The following is a 22,879-nucleotide window of genomic DNA, read 5'->3' as shown; positions in this document are numbered from 1 at the left end:
GACGGCTCTCGGTGCCCCGGGGCTCGCTCCGCCGCACCGCCAGGGGGCGGTGCAGCCCGCGGCGCGGGGGCTGCCGGGAGGTGTAGTCACGTGGGCCCGCCGGCTCCCCATGGTAACGGCGGCGGCGGGTCCGGCGGGCGGTGAGTATGGCGGGGCCCTCGGCACCGGGGCCCTCCTCCCCGGGGCATGCGCGTCTCCCTGAGTGCCACCCCCTGGGTCCTCCCACCGGGCCATACGACCTTTGGCCCCCCCGCTGCCTCCCCCGGCCCCTCCTGCCCCACCACCGTGCCCGGCCCCGAGGAGGCACCGTGCTCCCCCCCCGGCCTCCTCACGGGGCTCGCCGTGGCCCTGTTCCAGGCCCCACTCGGGAGCGCTCTGTAGCGAGAAATGCTGGGGCTGGCGGCCTGGCAGGCCGTCCTGGAGCAGTACAGAGCATCCTGGTAGCACCTTTGGCCTCTAAGACTTTCACTTGAAGAAATGAGACATAGGGCGTATTCTCCAGGCGAGTGGCAGGGAGTGAGTAGACCTGGCTCCCCAGCCAGCCACAACCCTAGGAAACCTCTCCAACGGCACTTTGAGCAGCTGTGAGGCTGGAGCTGGGATTGACCAGGCCGCATGGAGCACTGGGGCAGCCTTGCTGTTCATCCTTCCGTTGGGATCTTGGCTTGACAGCTCTCGTGTTGTAAAAAGAAGCCGATGAGTCTGAAAGGTGAAAGGCAAAACTGAGTTGAAACAAGCCTTGAGTGTTTCATGAATGCCTCCAGGGTCTGGGCTGAGAATGAGGGGCACAGGTGTGTGAAGCCCTGTAGCACTGTTCCAGCCTCCTGTCACCCTGCCCAGCTGGGCTGTGGGGAGCTCATGGGAGGCAGAGTTCAGCACCACAGCTCCACATCAAAACCCTGCCTCCGTGACTCCCTGAGATGCTGCTTCTCTTGCTCATTGTGGTGTGTTCCTCACTGAACAGGCAGGTGACACCTAGTGGCTTCTGAGCAGTTTGGGAGAATTAACAATGAATTGTTGGTCTGACTACAGTTTTATCTAATAAGTTTTCCTTGATTCTTAGAGTTTGTACCCAGCAGATAGTAGCACTCCCTTCTTGCCTTGCTGCAGTCATTAACTTTTGTGTTAGGTGAAGTTTGTTGATGACAGATTGGCCCCTCCTGCTCCTCACTCATGCCTGGGGTTCTTCTTCTCAGAACAGCAAGGATCACATTTCAAGGAGGAGCTGAGGGGACAAATGTCACTGTCCCCAGATAATGGTGCCTGCGTGATGTCATGTCACGGGCACAGGACGTACACTTTGGCTGCTGTGCTACCCTGACTGGGCGCCACTCCTTGGCATTTTCTGGGTTCGTCCCGGGCATCCAGCCTGGGAGTATTTGGCAGCTTCTTCTCAACTTGAATCTCTTCTTCTTCTCCATTCCTGAGCTCTGAGAGATTGCTGTATGGAGTGAGGTTTTTACCATGCCTCCAGAGGAATTTTTCTCACCCCTGTCATGGACTTGGAAGTGTCCTCAGCACATATTGAAAGACAAAACTGGGAACCTTTTTTTCTGCTTGTAGATATGTTTCAGTAAAAAGTATCAAGAGCAGAAGATGGACAAAGAATTTATGTGTTTTGAACTAACTGGGTAGTTCTCGTCTCATTGCTGCGTGTTGATATTTTATACTTGTTCCACTCACTCCAAATCTTCCACTTCTATTTCTCTGCTAAAGGCCAGACTGCCTAAGACCAGATGGAGCTGTGCTGACCACATGTCAGTTCCTGCACTGGTGGCCAAAGTCTTCACAGGTCTTGCTGTGTAATTCTCCTGTACTTTTTCTCCCATCATGAAGATCAATTGCTGTCCCTTCAGTTTGGATCTTTGGGAAGGGGCTTTAGCCCCTTTTCACCAAGGGGCTCCTTGGTGAAATGCTGTTAAACACCCCATGGTTTAGCTTGTTGCTTTTAACCCAGACTTGCTTCCCTACTCTTGTTTTACAGTGCGGCACAACGGCTCCCATAGTCCATACGATGAGAAAGTACAAATGGGAGCAAGGGCAGGCACTTCCCAGCTTCACTGCTGGAGAAACAGAGCTGCATGATCCACTGTCACTGTGTAGTGTATCCACTTTAGGGCCTGGGGAATTTGCCAGGGAGGAAAGTAGATATCCTTGGGGGATTCCACACCCTGCACCTTTCGCCCTTTGGTATGGCCCCCAAACTGTCTGGTCACAGCCAGGACGGCCCTCCCAGTGTGAGGACTGAGGCAACCCTTTATTTTAGATATCCCTGGTGCACTGTCTCCATGGCAAAGCTGCAACCTTGGATTGTCTTCCTAAATATGGAATTCTGCACATCATCTGGAGTTGTGCTCCAGTGCCCTGAGGGTTGTGGGAAAGTCCCTTGTGAACTCAAAGACGAGCCCTCAGTCCCCAGCCCAGCCTGTGTGTACATAGAGGGAGGCATTTGCTGCAGCAGAGGGTGAGGTCGTGGCTGAATTCCAGCTCTCCCACGGCTTGGTCCAGCGCTTTGCTGCCCCTAAGGAGGTCTGTCTCTACCTCGGGAATGGGAGCGAACACTGGAGCTGTTCTGCTTCTCTTGCAGGGCCAGCATTCTGCTTAGGTAAAGGCTCGTTTTGTGCAGCCATACACTTCTCATATCTCCTTTGTTCAGTGTGGAGTGGAGTTCAGCACTGCAGCTGTTGAATGGAAATTACTATCCCCAGCACAAAGCTGGACACAGATGTAATCCTAGAATGCAGGTGGAATTTGCTGATGCATCCCCATAGTGGGTGGCTTCTCACTGGTATCTTTAGACCTGAGTGGCCAAGCAAAATCTTGTCATCTTGATTAGGAGACAAATTGTCTGTCATCCTCTCATTTTGCACCCAAAACATGGTTCTGCAGGATGATATCGGAGCTGAGAGAGAACAACAGTGCTTAACTGTGAGGCAAAGCAGCATGACTCTCGGTCCCTGTGCCAGTGGCATTTTTATGTTGGCCGAGCTGTCTCTGAGATGTTTTGTCCTCATGGATGACTTCTTGTGGCCAGCAGAACTCTCTGCTCTTCAGCTTGAACTTGTGGGTGAACTCGGGCATTGCTTTGTGTCAGTGTGTGGCTGCACTTGAGGCAGTTTGTTTCTTGGAGCTGAGACTGTGGGGGGGCTGTTTCTGTGCTGTTGAAACACAAATTTGTATCCAGCTACCAGGTGTTGGAGCAGCTTTAGGCACTCAATCAGTTGGTTTCAGATCAATGATGTTGATCTTGTTCAAAGTTTTATAATTTTTTGGAGGGGTACAAACTCTTATTTTGAAATATATTCATTTTAAAACCTGTTTTGTGTTGTTGTTAACTTGCTTGTTCAAGCTTTAATCAGAAGCCCCAGAGCTTTGAGTGAGGAACTTGGTGTGAACTCAGATCTCATTTAGAAAAAGATGTTATCCCTTTTAATCATAAAGAACAAAAATTGCACCCTGCAATGGCATAGAAAACAATAGCAAGCACAGTTGTCTAACCTCCCCTCCTTGTGACTTTGGGCTGTGTGAGGCTGACAGCACGTTATCAGGTCAGCTAGCAGTGCATACATTTGCAAGCTCTTGTTATTTTAAGCATGTCACCAAGCTGCGTTTAAAATAACCTCCCCAGCCAAACTACTGTGACACACAGGCTCTTATGATCTTGTCCTTTCCTGTGAGCAGTGGGACTCCAGAGAGCTGCCACACTGCCATTAGGGGAGCACATGCCACAGTAGGGCTCATGCTGGAAGAAATGATTTTCACTGACATAAGGTGGAGTACACAGAGGCCAGGGCGTGTGGTGGCCCAGTGTGCCTGTGATGTGACAGTCGAACAGGCTGTGCAGTGCTCCAGCTGACGCCCTGAAGCCTCTGAGCAGGCTGTGCAGCAATAAAAGGTGCTAGCAAAATAGTTGTAAGCAAGTGCAGCTGTACGATCACTCCAACAGTGACAACTTTGGCCTCTGTATTGTGGGTCAGTAAGTCCAAGCCAAAATCCATTAATTACTTGGTTGGGTTTGAATTCCAACCTGGCCAGTTCATCCTGGGCTTTTCCCAGCTCATGTTTCTACAATAAAATTCCAAAGTGTAGTTTTACTGCTGTTGTGAGCTGCAGAATGGACTCCAGCTCCTTTGCCATAGGGTTGGATTGGCAAAACTAGAGATTGCATCAAGCTGTGACCTTCCATTCCAAAACTCTGACTTGAGTTAAATATAAAGGGGAAACTTCCCTGACTGGTAGCCAGCAGGGATTTACCCTGAGGGAGATGGCGTTTTTCCTGCCCAGAGCCACAGAGACATGGCATCTGCTGCCCTGTTGTGGCCATAGCCTGGCATGTGAAGGTGCCTCCATCTCTACCAGTTCTCCTGAATGCTCAGTAGCTGCTTTGTTGAGCTGTCCTTGCGATGAGCATGGGAGGTGGTTTGCAGGGGGACATCAGGGGTGGCTGTGTTGGCATGCAGGTGGGACAGAAGGGTGGATGCGGGGAAGGACATGGTGCGGAGGGGGAAAGACAGCATGGGCTGGTTCTGCCAGTCTGGATGCATCCTGACCTGCTCCATGTGGGTGCATCTTCCTTTCATCATTCCTGCCCCTGTCTCAGAGCTGCTGTGTCTCCATGGGGAAATGGTGGTTACTTGCTGTTGGCTGGCGCTATCCTCACCTGGAAGCTTTACTAAAGGCTCTGCTGCTTCCCTTCCTGTGATGGTTCAGACTTGACTCCCTGCCAAATGTCCAACCTCCCAGTAGCAACCCCTCTCTTCTCCCTTTTCTACTTCTCCCAGGGTAAAGGAAAAAAACTATGTAAATTGAAGAACTCAAAAACCAAGTTAGTTATATAAAAAATATATTTTATGTATATTACAGTTAAGATGCTATGTATACAGTAAACGGGAATCCAAACACTCTCCGAAGGGATAGGGAAAGGGGAAAAAGGGACAAAAGGAAACAAAAAGGGACATTGAATAGATATGTGCAATCAAACCCGAGAACTAGTAAAATAACTAGTAAAACAAATTTCACCATGTCCCTTAGAAAGCAGGATTGGCAGACAAAGCCAGCACTCTCCAAGCTTCCACGTGGCAGGCCAGTGGATGCTGCAGGCCTCAGCCTTAGATAAGCGAGACCAATGTAGGGATCCACTGTTCCCGAACTTCGGCGGAAGAGAAGAGGAGCGAAGGCCTCTCTTCTTATTTATACCTCGATTTACGTAAAAATCGTATGGAATACTGGGAACACTGCCCCTTCTTTGGTTACAAACTGGTAACCAGGGAAGGCCTAGATTAAAACCACCACACTTCCTTATGCAGCCACAGCTTCCAGCGCACTCCTGCCCTGTGTTGACCCAGCAACTCCATGGCAAAACTGCCCCATAGAGAGACAAGTTCAGAATGTTCTCCCTGTGCTGCTGTGAGGCTTGGCTCCAGGCAGGGGCATTTGAGGCCATGCCACGGCCACATTTCCACCCCGGCAGCTGCAGCTGACAGCAGTACTCTCGTATCTGTGCTGGTCACATCTGTGCCACTGTTGGCACTTACTCCAGATCGGGGTCACACAGGGTTTCTGGCATTTTCACACCTGTGTGTAAGCTGGCCGTAAGATTCACATCCCTTTTTACAGCTTCATTAGCCCCATCACTTTTTATTTTTACAGCGGGATGATCCACTGATAGCTGTAAAGCCGGGTGGAGATGAGGCACAGATGGCTTTCACCATGAGCTGGTTTTGCAAGGTCATTCACAGCCGGGTGAGAGCACAGGTGGTGGCCAAGCTGGCAGGGCATGTTGTGATGCCACAGTGACAATCCCCACTAGGCAGGGACACCGGGAACACTTTCATTCTCCTGCTTGAATTTTAATTTGCTCTTTCACACCTAGTTCACTGGTGTGCTAGAGTCCATTTGTGGTTTGAGTGCGCTTTCGACCTGGGTGCATCTGAGGGGGTAGCCTGTGGAAGCTGAGCTTTGCTCCCTTGGTTGCTGGGGGAAACTTGAGCTGGGCAGGTGGCGGCATCTGAGCCACAACTTCTTCTCTCTGTGCTAATCGCTGTGAATGTCACAACACAGCCAGGTTTGCTGCCGGGGGCAGATTGGGTAGCAGTCGAATAGTGTGGTACATCTCAGTTGTGGGATTCCCTACCCCTTGGGGCTTCGAGTCCCTCTGGGCTGCAGCTCCTATATGGATGCAGATGTCCTGTCTTCATCAGGAGTTCACAGCTTGACTTTGCAAGTGCTAACAAGCAGTGCAGCCCTGTGGGTACGGAGTGGCCCTGGCACCTTCCTTGCAGAGCTTGGCAGGGTAGCATCTCTCCTTGAGAATGTGTAGCTCCTGTGGGGTCCTGCAGGGAATGTTCCATCTTGTACAGCCTCTATCTGAGATGCTGCTGACCTGGTGTGTGCTGTAGACTGAGGCTGATTGACAGGCAAGTGTAGGTCTGTCTGACCCAGCCCTGTGGTGGTGAGAGCTGCTATCACGGTGGTACAGAGCAACCTCAGGGTCTCCAAGCTACAGTTTAACCGCTGCATCTGAGGCTTGACTTTCAGGCGAGACAGGAGTGTGTATGTGTATTGCAAGAAAACCAAGAGGATGATGATTGATGCTCTGCTTACCTTTCTTTTTATACTTTTTAAAAAAAAAAAAAAAAACAAACAAACATGCAAGCATGTGAGAGCTGGAAGGTGGAAGAGCCAGCCAGCCTGCTCGGAATACAAATTCCTATCACAGCTGTATCCAGGGGCCCTCCAGGCATGTGTTAAAGCAAGACAAATAACTGGCTCATGGTTTGTTTTCTCTTTCCTTTCTCCCCAGGCAAGAGGATGTTGCGGGTGTGGTGCAATAGTTCATTCTAGGAGGATTCAGGACACTTAAGTCTGCAACTCTGTAGTCTGCCAGTTGTTCCTTGCAGGAGATTTTTCTGTAGGACTGCAATGGGGAGGAACATGAGTGCACAGCACTGCCAGTCTCTGCTGGAAACCGAGGTGTTGATGTTAGAACAGCCCTGCATTTGCTCCTTGCTGCCTTCTCATCACCACGCTCTTTAGGATGCCCTCAGACTTCACCGAGCCTTTCTCTGGTGTTACAAAGGTGAAAAATGTTCCTTTTAAAAGCAGGGCTGAGGTTCTCACCTAGCTGTGTAACCTTGGAAACTGAAGCTTTAAGGAATGGGGAGAAAAAAAAAATCAGACATTTTGGTGCTTGTGGTGGAGTGGGGAGAGCTGACAGTGGAGCACATGGTGCAGACTGGAGACACAGACCTATAAGAGTGGGCTCCAGCAGCTGTGTGGGTCCAAGGCAGGCAGCCTCTCCTTGTAGACTGCGCTGCTGCCCCATGGCCCTGGCTGGCAGTCAGGCACCCCTGCATGTTTGCAGGGTACAAGCTTTCCTGCAGATGTCCCTCTCTGCATTTTCCTTTGCATCCTCTGATTTCATGTGAGATGCTAGCTCTTCTTTGACTTGTCTGGGGAGACTCCTGGGGAGCTCAGCAGATGGAGATGTGGTTTTCATCCTGCAGGAAAAGCAGCTCACCCTGCTCTCCTCATGGTGCACTGGGCTGAGTGCTGTGCCCTGACAGGGTAACAGTGCCTTTCATGCTGTTCTCTTGTTTCAGGCCAGCAAAGATGCTGCTGTAGATGATTGACTCGCTTGTGCCTCACGTGCTATGGCTCTACATGGCCACTTCAGGACCAGACCATGCTAATCTGGGCCCCAAACAGCAGAGGAGTGTTGGGCCCGAGTCAGGCACCCTTCTGGCTGGGAGACCTCAGCCGTGCTGGGCCTGGCGCTTCGCTCAGCAGCAGGCAAAACCCGCCTGGAATTTAGAGAAGAGGTATGTGAGTGCTTTCCAGGATCGAATCCTGCTGCCCTCAGGGATCCCTCTGCAGCAATCCTGCTTCTTGTGCTCACCGTCACTATGCCACGCACACCCCACTGAAGACACCCTCCAAAGCCCTCCTGGCACTGCCTCTGCCACGGGAAGGGCGATGTCTTCCTTGCTGATGGAAGCCCGCCTGCTTCCTGTGCTGGCAGAGGAGCAGTCTGGGACTGGGGTCAAAGGCTCTGCCCTCGGCTCAGGTCAGCAGGCTGCCAGCTCCTATAGACCAGTGCTCAATAACAACTCCTTCCTACGGCCAAGCAGTGCTAAAGTGCCTTTTCTGCAATCACTGGAGATGAGAAAGATGGAAAAACCCCACAATTCTCTTGCTGCCTCATGGCCCCACTCTGGGGGCAATGGAGATAGCTTCTCTAGCAGCCTGATCAATGGAGCAGTGACGAACAGCGACCTTGTGTTGAAGAAAACCGTGGTTCCCTCCCTGCCCCCTGTGCCAAGCAGTGCTGTCCTCAGGAAGGGCCAGTGCTCGTGGCAGGACACTCAGAAGGGAGTTCACAGTTCAAAAGAGAAGGAACCGGAGAAGAATCTCCTGAAGGCTGTGCAGCAGCTAGCCAGTCAGGCTGCCACACGCAACAGTTTTGGGTGCCAAGTCAAAAGTTCTGGCCTTACAAAGGTGGGCAGCCTCTCCAACTGGGACAGCAAGAGGAGGCAGCACGTCGGAGCGCAGCTCACTCTGAAAGAAACCATTGCTCCTCTGAACTTGGAGCTGGGGAGCCATCGCCTTAACAGTAACTTGAGCCTTAGGGGCACCAATGGTGCCATTGCCTACCCTAAGCGTGTCAGCGTCTGCCCCTTGGCCTCATGCGCTGGCGCTCCCGATGGCAGCTCCAACTGCCAGCTCGTGGGCACACGCAGCCCGCGCACGGGGAATCAGGTGGTGAGAGCTGAGCCTCTGCACCTCGCTGCTGTCTCTGAAGTGACAAAACAGATGTCCACCATTCAACTGGAAAAAGAGAAGAAATGGGTCCAGGCTGTGGTCCCAGGAAAGCTTGAGTAAGTAGAGGCAGGAGGACGAGGGAGGCTGGGCTGGGCTGGGCTGGCCATTGTGTCTGTGTGTTTTGGGAGAGGATGCACTGTGGGCAGTACAGGGGTGGCTGTAAGGATTACCATGGACTGTGTCCCTGAGGAAAACCCAACTGTGGCATCCTGGTGTGGGGGTAGCCTTCCTGCCACCCCCAGCTTGACACAAGCCCTTCCACCTTCTCCTTCAACCACAGCATGGAACTGATGTATGGCATTTCTAGCTTGTTTTTCACAATCATGGGGCCCTGCCTGCAGTGGCAGGCTCTGCAAGTATGTTGAGTGAAGCCTACTGTCAAGCCAGACTTTCCTAGTCAGAGACATGCATTCATAAAGGAACACAGAGCTGGTGCAAGGACATGGAGCTCCTGCTCTCCAACTGGGAGAAGGTGTCCTTGTGCCTCTTGCTTTCTGGCTGCTCTGGAGCATATTTCTTCTCAGAGTGCTCTGGGGCCTTTCCATCTTGCTAGTTTGGGATGAGTGCTTGCACTGGAGAGCGCAGTGCTCTCACTGTCCTGCCTACATTATCTCATGCTGCCTCATGAGCTTCTAGGTTTTTTGGCCCCAGAAACATGTGCCATTCCTTCTCATGTGATGTCCTTTGTCCCAGTGCCACTGCTGAGCAGTCGCTGCTGGAGCCAAGCCATCCCCAGGATGAAGCAGAGGAAGAACTTCCTGATGGCCTGGATGAGAGCTGCAGTCAGGAGGAGGAGGACAGTGAGTGCTGGTTCTGCTGGGAAGGCCTGCTCCATGCCTCAAAGTAGGGAGGGTGGGAACTGTCTGGGAGCTGAGGGTGAGCACAGCTGTCCTCCTGTCTTAACATTCATGCTGTCATTTCAGGATGTGCTGAGCCCAAAAGTGATGTAGCAGCAAGGAGGGCAAGGGTTCCTGCATGGGTTCCTCTGGGGAGCAGCCTAGGGCTCACCACTCTCTTGCTGCAGAACTTACTCATCTTCTTTCTGTGTAGGGCTGTCAGCTCTGCCCCTTTCCCTGCTTTTTACAACACCAATTAGTGGGCAAAACCCAGAATCCAAGGATTTGAAGCAGCTGGAAGGCTTTGTCCCCTGGAGCATTTATTTTCTCTCTTCCCTTCCTAACTCTGTGTGTGTTCTCATGGAGACAAAACTTGAATTTGTTCCTTCCTTCAGGTGACTCGGACGCTTCCTCTGTGGCTGACATGTCATCCAGTGGCTCCATGACTCTTGTATCCAGGTTAGTAGCTGTAAATACTGCATTGAACTTGGCATATTTATCCAGACTTCTCCATCTTTGCCCTCCCTGGTGACAGAGGAAACGTGTAGCTTGTGGGATAATGGAGACAAGGTAGCAACATACTACCCAGCCAAAGTGAGTTTCCTTGTTGCACTGTAGGCCAGAGCTACCTCTCTGGCTAGGGGCAGCAGCCTGCAAAGTGCTAAGTGTGCATCCACTGCAGCAGAACACAGGTCTTAATTTCTCTAGCACTGCCAGTTCTTGGGTTAGGTTTACTGGATTAAACTGTGTTCTTGCAGTGTCATTGCCTGGCAGATGAAGCAGAGTTGGAAGCGTCCTGGGCCAGAGATTGCAAAAGCTTCTTGTGGTCTTGTGTCTCAGCAATGCATCCTAGAAACAAGTCCTGGAGCCTGGGTTTTTCTTTACTTTTGGGAGTATCTTTCTCTGGGGAGGATTGCTCAGCCTGTGGTCATCTGAGCCCTGCCTCTGTGACTCCTGGCAGACCTTTGTGTGACCTTTTCTTGCCCATGCAACAACAGGACCCTGTCTTGCACCACGGCTGCCTCAGGCTTTGCTGTCTGCTCAACAGCTTGCTGCTTGCTATCATGTCATCGCTAACGGGAGACAAGCAAGGCTTCCTGTGAGCAAATGTTGAGCCTCAGGGTGCTGCAGGGCTCTGAGTGGGCATATGTGGTTGTGAAAGTCCTGCAGAGGTGATGTAAACTGGCCCAGCGGTGGCCTGGGTGGCCTCTGGGGCAGATAGGGGCAGCAGGGCTTGGACCAAATGCCTCTTGCAGCAAGGAGGGAGGTATGTTGGCCACTTCCCTGTGCAGGCTGTGTGCCGGACTGGCCTTGAAGCCTTTGCATTTGTATCCTGCCTTCAGTTTGCTGTGGGCAAAACCAGTTTTGTGCCAGAGAATGTTAATTGATACAATCCTTTGCCAATTAACAAACTTTTAATTATTGATTCTCATACTGAAAAGACAAAAAAAATATATATAAGGACTTAAGGAAAACAGCCCTTCTCCCCCCATCCTGGTTTACAATCCCTTTGCCACAGACTATGCTCAGTCCCTTTAGTGAGGCGAGGGGTGGCCTGTGAGATGGCATGGACAGTGTGTTGTGGTTTCTTTTAGTTTGCTGTTCTTTGTTCCTTAGTGATTGCTCTGGTGTGGCTTCTTGTACTGGCTGCAGTGGCATATATTTGAATATATATTTACTGCAAACTTTACTTTTCACTTCATCACAACCTTAAGAGATATGTTACAATTTCTACCCTTCCTTCCCAGTGTTGGGGCTTACTGTGGTAAGGTGTACATACAGTGGGTAAAACTTCAGCCCTCTTCCCTGCAACACACCAAAATCAAGAGGTTACAACAGCTAAATCGTATGCATTACGATCTCCACCCCACGTTCCCATGAACATGGGTTATAGGGTTTGTCATGTAAAAACCTTGCCCCAGCAAAACACAAACCTCACAGTGCTTACTTGGCGTGTGCATTCATTACAAACTCATCCCCTCATCGCTACAGGCTGGGTTACTGACCTTAGTGCCCATTGCTTGTTCCACATTGCGATGATGGTGCAAATTCCTGATACCAGGATCAAGGCTCCTTCCGGCTTCCCCCTTCCTCCCCGAGATACTTTTCACCTTTAGCCAACTGCCATCTGCTTCATCTTTCCTAGGAATTGCATCAAGTGCCTGGCCCAGCCTGCTGAGGCTCAGGAAAAAGTGCTCAAACCAGCTCTTGTCTGCAGTTTATTCCCCAATGTGCCTCCAACTATCTACTTCAGTACTCGGGATGAGACAGGTGAGCCAGGGTCTGTTGCCGTGCAGGGTGAGAGTGGCCAGCCCGTTATTAGGAAGCAGGCGGTGCCAGCACACAGCCGGGAGCTGGCTGGAGTAGCTGCCCTTCACCCCTCCCATGATGAGACCCAGCACTGCTCTGAGGTCCAGAGGACTGGAGTAAATTATGCTGCTTCCATAGCCTGGACCATGACTCAGGCTGCCACTAAATTCCAGTGTCCTGGGTCTCCCCCACCTATGGAGTCTTCTGCTCCGTGCTAGTTCTGCAACGGGGGCTACGCACCCTTCTCTTCAGGCCTAGTACCTGTGCAACAAATCATAAGAACCTTGCAGCTGTAGAAAATCCAACTATTGCGTTTGTTTTCCTTTGTTCCTTAACTTTTTGCCTTCCTAGTGGAAAAGCTGCCTTGGGAGCAGAGGAAGCTGCTGCGATGGAAAATGTGCGGAGTCACGCCGAACATTGTGAGGCAAACTGTTTGCAGATCCCACTTCAGAGTTAGCAAAAGTAAGCTGTGGGAGTCTACACTGCATCCTCCCTCACCTCCAGCCCATGGGCCTGAGAAGGCAGAATGGCTGGGAAAAGTAGAGCAGAAGCTATACAAGCTGGGCACTGCAAGATGCTGGGTTCCCATTTCTGCCTGTCTGGCCTGCAGTACCCAAGCTCTGTAGGTCCTGGCAGGGCCTGATCTCCTCTTGGCTTGTCCCTGGCATGGACCACAAGGACTTACACCTGAGCTGTCAGAAGCTGCCACGTGGAGCAGCTTTGCTCTGGCTTGCCACTCTAGGGAGGCTGGCCCTCATCTGGTGCCAGCCCCAGCACTACTGCACCTTGTCCCTGTGTACTGAAGAAGCCATCCTCTCTGAATACAGCCAGAGTTCTCAGGGTTGGGAATCTTGCAGTAGCCTGTACGAGTGCTCTGTGCTATAGCTGTGCAGCATCCCTGGCACGCTTCTGCCTGTGCTGCTGGGTTGAGAGGGTGTTGGTGGCAGCATACTTTGTCACGGACTTTTCTGTTTTTCCTACAGAAAGCAATGACTGGCTGGGTTGCTGGGGCCACCACATGAAATCTCCGAGCTTCAGAGCCATCAGGGAGCACCAAAAGGTAGGGGATGTTTTGGGCTGACCTCCTTCACATGCATGAAGAGTGTGTTGGAAACAATTTGGGTGCCCCTCGCCTCAGAGCCAGGTATTTGCTGTGCAGGCTGTCCCTGCAGTGTCCGTTCCAGAACTGAGAGAGGAGCCCAAGAGGCGGGCACAGCTTGGTGAGCTTCTCTGCTGTGGCTCTTGCACAGACTGAGGCTGTGGCCAAATTCAGTTGCTGCTGCTTAAAGCAGTCCCTCTTCTGGCAGAATTGAGGTGTGGGGGCAGTTCTCTTCCTGCCAGTGCAGTGTAGGGGATGTACCTAATTCTGACCACAAAACAATCAGGTGTGGCTCATGTCTTGGGGAGCCTGTGAGGTACCAAAGATTTGGTATCTATCACAAGTACATGTTTGCTCTGGAGAGCTGTGATGATCCAAACCATGTGGTTTGTCCCTGCAAAGCTTCAGGTGGAATCAATTTGGGTGCAATCCTGGGAGGGGAACAAAGAGTGTTACCCTGCACTGGATTCAGAAAGGACATATGCCATGGCCAGGGAGTAAAAAGGGGTGGGCAAGGATTTGGGGAAGGAGGGAGATTTCATAGCATCTCTGTTCCTTTCCAGCTAAACCATTTCCCCGGCTCATTTCAAATTGGGAGAAAAGACCGTCTTTGGCGCAACCTGTTGAAGATGCAGGCTCGCTGTGGGAAAAAGGAGTTTAACTTCTTCCCTCAGTCCTTCATCCTGCCACAGGACATCAAATTACTCAAGAAAGCGTGGGAGGAAGGAGCTAGCCGACAGAAATGGATTGTGAAACCAGTGAGTGTAAAGCAGAGCTCAACCTTTCATCCCATTGTAGCTGCAGTGAGAAGATCTGATTCCTTCTTGTTTGTGTTTTGCAGCCAGCATCAGCAAGAGGCATTGGTATCCAGGTCATCCACAAATGGAGCCAGCTCCCCAAAAGGAGACCACTGTTAGTACAGAGGTGAGTGAAGGAAAAAACAGGGTTGACACACACAGCCTGGGACCTTGTACTCTGGCCAGTTCTGGGCTGATGCCACTGTGTGGCAGAGCAGAAGCATCTGATTTTTTTCTCTGGAGACAGCCTTGGTGTCCTGCTGCTGGAAGTCTGGCTCTGTCAGCTGCAGCTATCAGAGTGCTGCTGTCTCTGCGTAGATATTTCATGTTTCGGATACAAACTGGCTTCATGAGCTTTCTGGAGCTTCTATCTGGCAGGTGAACAGCTTTGGCTCTGCTGTGATCTGGCTCCCACTGCTTTCTACTCTGTGGTTTGGTGTGTTTGGAGACAAACTTTATCCAGTTCTCACAAGCACAGTGAGAAGTCCCAGGGAAGAGGTGGCAGTTGTCAAAGATTTATTCTTATCCCAGTTAGAATGGTTCAGTAAGAACCTCAGTATGAATTAACAGAGTTGTCAATCTCCTTCTTGTTCTGCAGAAAAATGGAATATCTTGTCTTGGTTTGATGCTGCTTTCTGGGAAGATTCTTGAGGGCAGAAAAACTGTGCAGTTTTTGGCAGACAGGCTGTGTTTGCTTGTTTTTTCTCCCTGTCCACTTCCTATGCAAAGTGATAAACTTTCCTATGGGAGCTCATGAATTTCTGGGATGAATAATCAAATGATTTGGATTAAAATATCCAACTGTTTCTACTCACTGTACCAAACCATCTGTGCATGTCTTAGACGTTCCTGAATACTGTGATCAGTCTTGTGGGTGTGGAAAAACTACTGTGCTTTAGAGCTGGGAAAAATCTTTTCAAAATGGAACTGAACAGAAGGGAACATGGCTCCTGTGCTGTAGGAACTCCCCATGCATGGGAGAGCTGCTCTTTCTCTCATTTTGACCGTGATGTGATTAACTTGGAAATGCTGTGCAAAAGGGCTTCTACACTGATAACTTGTTTCACCAAGCCCTCTGAGTTGGGGGTTAGTGATGTTCCTGCACATGAAAATCATAACTTACTTGCCTCTGCAGGTATCTACACAAACCCTACCTCATTGGCGGGAAGAAGTTTGACCTGAGGATCTACGTTTACGTCACTTGCTACGATCCTCTCAGAGTCTACCTGTTCAAGGATGGATTGGTTCGCTTTGCCAGCTGCAAGTAGGTTGTGCAGGAGAGTGGTGCTGGGGCTGCCTCGGTGCCAAGGCATGTGTGGCTGTGGTACCTGCCTCAACTGGGGCAGGAGAGAGTCATCCCCTAGATAGTGATGCTCAAAGCTATATCTTGCTTGCTTAAGAAGCAGAATGGAAAAGCACAGGGTCACTGCAGGTGTTAAAAAGGGAATGTGAGAGGGGTGCTGCCTACATCCACCTTTCCCAATGCAAGGTCAGCTCAGTGTAAAGCAGTTCTTGAAACATGCTGTCTGTGCTTCATTCTGCATAAAAACTGACACACCAGAAACTGAGAATTTTTTTCCAGTTTTCACCATATTGCCTCAAGCTACTGCAGTTCCAGCAGTGCTTCTGCTCAGCGATGCTCTGGCCTTTTTTTAAGGACATGCTGTGAGGGTGGGATTACATTCCACTGCTTGTGCTGTGTCATGTTTTGTCCATGAGCTCTGGGCCTGTGGGGTCAGAGAACTCCAGGCAGCAGGGCTGGTGGGTGGCTGAGAGTGGTCTGAGATGGACCAGGGGGCAACTAGTTCAGTCTCAGACTGCTTGTGCTCCTATTGCCTCTTCCAGGTACTCCTCCTCAATGGAGAGCCTCAGCAACAAGTTCGTGCACTTAACCAACTACAGTGTGAACAAGAAGAACACAGAGTATAAGTCCAACTCGGATGAGACTGCTTGTCAGGGACACAAATGGTGGGTGCTGCTTTTAGGGCACTGGGCAACTCTTTATATTTCCCCTTGTCAGACTTTTTTCAGTATTCCTACCCAAAACTTGAACTTGCCTTCTGTATCATCTGTTCCCACTGGGGAAAATGAAAGAACAGAGTGATTTTAGCATGAGTTAGTTAGATTCAGTGGAATCTGAATGGTCTCCCTGCCTTGTGACTTATTCTCTGCTGCTTGGGCTGTGGTTGCTGTTCATCCTGCCTCTGTCTGTGCTGTTCCCTGCTTCCAATGCTGCAGTCATCTGTGTTCATTCATTTCTTTGCCCTATTGTGGGGGCATTGGGATGTGGTTAAAGCAGAATCTGATTGGTTTTGCTGTTAAAAATTGAATGAGTAATTGTGATGCTTAAATTGGCTAGATAGAAGCTTCTGCCCATCTCACTCTTGACTTCCCTGTGGAGCCAGAGAAGGAGACAGCCCTGGTGCAGAATATTAATTTATGTGCTACTTGGTGTGAATAGGAACAGTGGTGTAATTTCTAGGCCTTTGGGAGGAGGGCTGCAGTCTTGCAGGAGTTCCCATTCCCTGCTGTCCCATGGGTGAACGGGTGCAAGCCCTGGGCATTTGTCTCTAATTCCATGGTGGTGTTTGAACACTTTTAAAAATAGTGCAGGGTAGAGTTCTCAATTCGCAGCCCAGGCAGGGCTACTGCACTTTAAAGGGAGTTGCAGAAGGTGGTTTGCTCTGGTCAGATTGCTTTCTCAGATCTGGACTTGCTGCGCAGTGGTCTGTTTCTCCACTGGGAATTTTAACAGGGTTTGCTGCCTCCCAGCAGTTACGATCCCATGGGAGTGGGATTATGTGGGTTTGCTGTACTGCCATGCAAGTCAAAGCTGGCTGCTCTCATGTTAAAGATGAGTGTGGCTGTAATCCACTCCATCTTGTATGCAGGAAGCGTGACCTTTGGATTCCTGGCCATTAGCCACATGGTCTCACTTGAGAAATATCTGAGCATCCTTGGCTCAGTGTCAGGGTAGCTTGCAGCACTCGAAGTGGTGTGGGAAACTCCTATAAAAGCAGAGGTGCTCCTCCATACCATCATGTTCCCCAGTTTTTCAAAAATTCTTTTCAAAAATGTCAAAAAAGCCTCTGTGGAATGGTTTTAGCTAAAACATTTTCAGGATCTTGCTGGATTCCTGCTGAGCTGCTTTGCAGTGCTGCAGGGGAAGGCCTGCAGAAAGGGGAGGTTTGCTGAGGACATGGAGGGGGAGGGAAGAGAAGATTTGGGCCCAACTTATCTTGCTCATGTGCTAATTTGGTACCATGCTGGGACAAATTCATGTTCCTAGTAGCTTGGGACTACAAGACCAGGGGCCAGGCTTGGGGAGGGCAGCAGCTGAGGGGCTTGAGGATGACTGTGCCAGGGAGGAGCGTTTTCAGGGCTCCCCTCTGTTGCTTTCTCTCCCAGCAGCAAGGGGCTACAGAGCTACCTCCTTTGTTTTCTCTCTCCCAGGGCACTCAAAGCTCTCTGGAATTACCTGACCCAGAAGGGAGTGAATAGTGAGGCCATCTGGGAGAAGATTAAGGACATCGTTATCAAAACCATCATTGCGTGAGTCCTGGCACCCCTTGCTCTGTGCCTGGCTGTGTGGTGCACCCTGACCCCTCTGTCTCTCCAGTCCCCTCTCAGCCTGGTCCTTTGCTCTTAATTGAAATGGTATGACCACTGTTGGCTTCAGTATTTCTCTCTGGATTCTTCCTCTCATCCTGTTACTTATGCTCATGCTGCAGTGGGTAAATACACCTTATGTTTCCTGGGCCTGCCTGCAGGCCAGGAGAGTGCAGTATACCTGGTGCTGCCCAGCTTACTACCCACTCCCCTGCTTTGCCAGGGAGCCTGAACAAGAATGGTCCCTCGTGCAGGATAAATCGTGTGTTCAGCAGTCCATGCTGCCTGACAGAGTAGGGATGCTCAGAATGCAGTGCTGGATTCGTACGCAGTGCAGCAGTAGCAGCTCACAGGCCCGGGTCAGTCTCTCACCTGCCTGATCCTGCAGCATGTGGCTTCATTATGCTTCCAGAACCATCAGCATGTGCTGTGAACAGCCAGAGCTCTGCTGTCTGACTGTTGGAAGCAAGCATTTTTTCCTTGGCTTGCAGATCTGAGCCCTACGTGAACAGCCTTGTGAAGATGTACGTGCGCCGGCCATATTGCTGCCATGAGCTGTTTGGGTTTGATATCATGCTGGATGAAAACCTCAAGCCCTGGATCTTAGAGGTCAATATTTCCCCAAGGTAAAGCAGATTCTGAGCTGCAGCAGAGTGAATAGTGGCCTTCCCTTAAACACAAAATGAGTTTGGCTTGTGATGTCCCCTGTATCCTGTGCTAAAAGACTGTGGTCTTTGAAGCCTCCTTCTCCAGATTGCTGAAATGAAGGTTCTTCCTATCTGGAGAAGCAACATCCATCTGCAGCTCAGAAAGCTTTGTTGGGCATGCTCCAGCTAGAAACAGGGAAGAATATGTTAAAAAAGGAAGGCCAAGGAGGGATGTGTCATGTGCAGAATGGATGATAGCAGAGATTTCTTCTCTGCGTGGGCAAAAGTGATGAGCAGTTCCACTTCCTCGTGCACCCTTTCTTCCTTGCCGACAGCACCCAGCCAGGCAGTGTCAGCTGTGCAGACAGGACTGGGAACTGCAGTGTTACTGAGCATGGCCTTTCCTGCCCACAAGAGTGGGTGGGCATGAGCTGGACGCAGAGCCGTGGTCCTGCACAGGACTCTGGGGATGGATTTGCTTAAGAGATGGAAAAATGAACCATTTCTGATGGGGAACTCCCCTTTCAAAGAGCTGTTGTCAGGATTTTTCTCTCAGTGTCTCGTGGCTGGCTGTGATGAGGCAAGGGACAGGCTGGTGTTTGTATTCTGATTGGTAATAACCCAGGGATTGATCTCAGAGCCGTGGGGCTCAGCACCTCCTTTCTATCACTCAAACTGCTGTTACGCTTTGTCTCTGCAGCCTCCACTCCAACTCACCTCTGGATGTGAGCATCAAGGGCCAGATGATTCGGGACGTTCTCAACCTTGCCGGCTTTGTTCTGCCCAGCATGGACAGCGTGGCCTCAAGGCCAGAGACAAGAAGTAGCTCTACCTGCAGGTCAGCCCCCTTCTCTATCAGAGAGGCAGGCTTCTTAAGGAATTTCATCTGGGAGGCTACTTAGAGCCCAGCAAATGCTGGGCTGATGAGAGCCTATGCTTGCTGGTCCTTCAGATATGGGTCCAAGAACTTGCATCATTGCCTGGGTATCTGGTTTCTGTGGTCTCTTCAAGGCAGAAGGATTTATGCCCTCTGTGCAGGTCCATAGTTGGAAGTGAGGCCAATGTAATTTGTGCTTGCTCTGCAGTTAGTCAAGCTCTCTCATCCTTCCCCCTGCCAGAACTAATATGGCGCTGAGCCTCACAGCCTCTCAGTTTGCTTGAAACCTCTGTCTCCAGATTGCAGGAATGAAAGTCCTACATGTCTGCAAAAACAGCATTCATCTGCAGCTTAGAAAGCTTTGCTGGGGATGCTCGTTGGCTTTACTGGGGCTGGATCCACATACCCTCTGACTTACCAGAACTGATATGCCACTGCTTTGAGCAAGAGGAGCACCTCTTAATTTGCAAGGGCTGGATTGATTAGTTCCTTAGGCAGGACTGCTGCTGTCAGAGGCTGCAGACCAATGGGTAGGGATGTGCACAGTCTTAACCTTGCAGCTAACATGACTGATTCTTGCATAAGGTTAATTCCTGGGCATGTGTCCACTCAGGCCCCTGTTCCTCATCACAGCTAGGGCTTATCCTGGTTTCAAACCCAATGGCTGGGAGGAAACCAGTCTGTTCCTGCAGCAGAGCGGCTGCTGACCATATGTCACTGAAGGAGCAGCTTGCTGGGACGAGCACCAGCATGCAGTGATGTGTGGGCATGCCAAAAGATGGGGCTCTTGCCCTCTGTGTGCCCTGTGCCTTCAGTGAAGAGGGAAGCAGGAGCATGGGCCTGTTCCAGACAGGGAGCTCTCGCCAGCTCATCTGCGGTGCTTTGATCACACACTGCTTTGCGGCTTCCAGTGGAAGTGCTGAAGGGCAGGTGTCCTCGGAGGGACCTGCAGGGGATTAAGCGGATCCTTAACATGGTTCAGATGATGCATTACCAGAGTTCTTGCATCCAGGGGCAAGCTTGTTTAATAGTATCTCCTGCTATGGGAAGGATATGAAAGGTCTTTTTTCGTATGGGCCTAATTCCAGTAGATCTGTATGTTCCCTGAGCACCATGCAGCACAGCCTTGAGCCTCTGCTCCCCCTGTTTGAATCTGCACACAACTAATTACTTTTGCAGCAGCAGAACAAATAAAGCTATGTTGATAGCTCAGTTGAAAGATTTTCAAGAAGTATCTCCCGGACTCTGGCATTCCTGAGTGGTTTAGTTGGTGCTTAGAATATTTTAGATGGTTGCTGGTCAGGTAGTACAAAAGGCTGGGATTTCCCATGGCATGTGGAGCTGGAGCTGGATTCAGGTCTTGAGAGTTCTTGGATGCCAGAGAAAGTTTTTGACCTAAGAGTCCTCTTCTTCCCTGTACAGTACCAGTACTGAGTACTTGTACCCTCATCCCTGTGGTTGCAGCTAGGAAGCTGTGTTCCAAGTGGAATATAAACATGAGATCCCTCCAGACTTCATGTGCTGTGAATCATGTCACAGTGTGTCTTTGATCCTCTTGCATCCTATGTGAGTGTGAAGTTGTGGCTCACCTTTTGTATGAAGGAACCCTGAAATGCCTTAGCGAGGAGCTGGCAGAGTCCTCCCAGTTTCCCTGCCCACAGCCTTCCTGTGCTAATTCACAAGGCTATGGGTGCGTCACTGATCTAGTGAGGAACTAAAATCCTTGAAGAAAGTGTTCTCTCTCCTCCATGGCATCTTTCTGAGAGTGTCACTGCTCTCTCAGAAATTGCTGGGAGCAGGTCTGCCATAGCAGGGCTTTGTCTTGTTTGCTTAAATGCTTTACTACCTCTCTTGTGTCCTCAGTCTGGACAATACTTTGAAGGAGAAGTCCAAGCCAGTATCTGAGCATTTCAGAGCAGAAAAGATGAAGCAGGCCTATTACTTGATGCAGAAGATACCTGACCAGGTATGAAACAATCTCCTTTGATACTTGCACCATCCTTCCAAGCCCCTGTCCCCACCAATCACACAGGTCTATCCCTGGTCCCTCTTCATATTGTGTCCCTCTCTGAGGTCAGCCAAGTGGTGGGGCACACTTGGGCTCCAGTGGGTTACAAGATCACTGATCAGAAATAAATTGGGTTTGCCTAAGCCAAGGTCTCACTGACTCATCTTTACATAAAAATAAGTGTGTGCTGAGAGGCACATTGCCCACCAGTCCCCAAAACAGAACCTGAGCACTGCCTATTCCTCCTTATGTCTCTGTGCAGTTCTTATAGCCTTTGCCTGCTGACCCCATGCAACTTAGCAGGGCTGGTGGCCTTGTATGCCTCCTGGCAGTGTGGAGGAGAGATTGGGCTGCGGAAATGGGGATCTCTTCAGTTCTGTGCTGTGTTGATGTTATCACTGAGGCTAGAGTCCTTCAGTTTCCATGTGGCCTGTGTCCCAAAGACCTCAGACACATGGAGACCTCTGCTTGAGACATGCTTCTCCTTGACCCTGGCTTGCTCTTGTCTGCAGGATTTTTATTCTTCTGTCTTGGACATCCTGACCCCAGATGATGTTCGCATCCTGGTGGAGACAGAGGATGAGTATTCCCGGCGTGGGCAGTTCGAGAGGGTGTTCCCCAGCCACATCTCTATGCGGTACCTGCGCTTCTTTGAGCAGCCTCGTTACTTCAACATCCTGGTGACACAGTGGGAGCTCAAATACTACTTGAATAGACAGAAAGGTAACTGCTCTCCTAAAGCCTGGCACAGCCACCTGAGTCAGGCATGCTGCCTGCTGGCAGTCGTGGGAGGCTTCTGAGCTACGCATGTTCAGAGGGAGCTGCCTGCCTGCACACTAACCCGTAGGAAATGTGTTACCCTCCCAGACTGCCTCAAATATCACAAAAAGCTTATTCTGAGTTGAAAAGAGGTGATGACTGTTCTGGTAAATGCAGCAATAATGCTTCTAGGTGCCTTGGGGATGAAGAGGCTGGGATTAGCTACAGCAGCCTGTAGCTCTGGCATCTTTTGAGGGAGAAACAGCTGGAGTTCCCAGCTTTGCTCCTTACAGGTGATCTGGGAAGTGAAGGAAGAATTTGGCCTGTTCCCTGGTCTCCTGCAGCTTTCTGATTGATGAAGAACTGTCAGCATGCAGACAGAAAATCTTCCTAAGCGCTAGAAATCTAGCTAACATTTCCACCTTTCCAGGACACGGGTCTGTATTTTACTAAGAAACATCCTTTAATGAGGTTGAACTGGACTAATTCCTTCTCACCCAGGGCTATATCTGTCAGGGTAACAGTAGAGGCTATATGGGAGAGAGAATCAGTGAGGTCTAGCATAAAGGGTTAGAGGACAAAAAGAAAGAGACTGTGGCTCAAGGCTCTCCATTGAACATCTGATCTAGTTGGATAGACTTCTGCAGGAGCTGGCCCTCCACTGTGGGGGCCGTATGTGTGCTCCCAGCCTGGCTGTCATGCAAAGAAAAAAGAAAAATGCTTTTGTCCCTTTTCACTGGTGTTAAAGCAAATATCAAAGGGGTCAGTAACAGTCTTTCACAGGGAGATGGAAACCTCATAGCTCTCTCCAGCTGCGCTGTCAGCATGTGTCATCCTTTGCCTTGCTAATACCCTTGCTGGATGCTCTCCTGTCAGCTGGAAGAAAGATCCTGTCATCGTTCTCACTGAAGTGCTGCCCTGAACTTTGCCGCTTAGGCCAGGTCCTGGTTCAGTGCTCCAGCTTCCTCAAAGCAGCACAGTGAACGGATTGACCCACTCATTGCTGTTCACCTCTGAGCAGAACCCAACTTCCCCTGTTCCCTTCCTGTTCCCCTGTATTCCATGCAGCCTTCCTCTCACCCTAGCCAGCAAGGTGCAAAGCCTGGGCTGGTGCACA

The 22,879-nt window shown here is 50.6% G+C and overlaps 1 protein-coding gene across 2 annotated transcripts in view; it reads left to right on the top strand.

Moving 5' to 3' along the window:
* The window catches only part of TTLL4 (tubulin tyrosine ligase like 4), a 26,462-nt gene continuing 3,583 nt past the window's right edge, over positions 1-22,879 (top strand). The window contains exons 1-16 of one of the 2 annotated variants that reach the window (XM_027879202.1): positions 1-140; positions 7,602-8,876; positions 9,514-9,620; positions 10,052-10,115; positions 11,803-11,927; positions 12,318-12,428; positions 12,950-13,026; positions 13,629-13,823; positions 13,907-13,989; positions 14,998-15,126; positions 15,708-15,830; positions 17,316-17,414; positions 17,963-18,097; positions 18,819-18,956; positions 20,859-20,961; positions 21,516-21,726. In XM_027879202.1, the coding sequence (XP_027735003.1) occupies positions 7,624-8,876; positions 9,514-9,620; positions 10,052-10,115; positions 11,803-11,927; positions 12,318-12,428; positions 12,950-13,026; positions 13,629-13,823; positions 13,907-13,989; positions 14,998-15,126; positions 15,708-15,830; positions 17,316-17,414; positions 17,963-18,097; positions 18,819-18,956; positions 20,859-20,961; positions 21,516-21,726 (2,953 nt within the window). In that variant the 5' untranslated portion in view covers positions 1-140; positions 7,602-7,623. Of the gene's footprint in view, positions 162-7,601; positions 8,877-9,513; positions 9,621-10,051; positions 10,116-11,802; positions 11,928-12,317; positions 12,429-12,949; positions 13,027-13,628; positions 13,824-13,906; positions 13,990-14,997; positions 15,127-15,707; positions 15,831-17,315; positions 17,415-17,962; positions 18,098-18,818; positions 18,957-20,858; positions 20,962-21,515; positions 21,727-22,879 lie in introns of both variants that reach the window. The other variant, XM_027879210.1, reaches the window with a different exon arrangement.

This window comes from Empidonax traillii, unplaced genomic scaffold (assembly GCF_003031625.1).
Source record: "Empidonax traillii isolate 1590-97213 ecotype Southwest subspecies unplaced genomic scaffold, ASM303162v1 scaffold5:size3517227, whole genome shotgun sequence".
Lineage (NCBI taxonomy): Eukaryota > Metazoa > Chordata > Aves > Passeriformes > Tyrannidae > Empidonax > Empidonax traillii.
The sequence above is the reverse complement of the archived record's forward strand: the minus strand, read 5'-3'. Positions and strand labels throughout refer to the sequence as shown.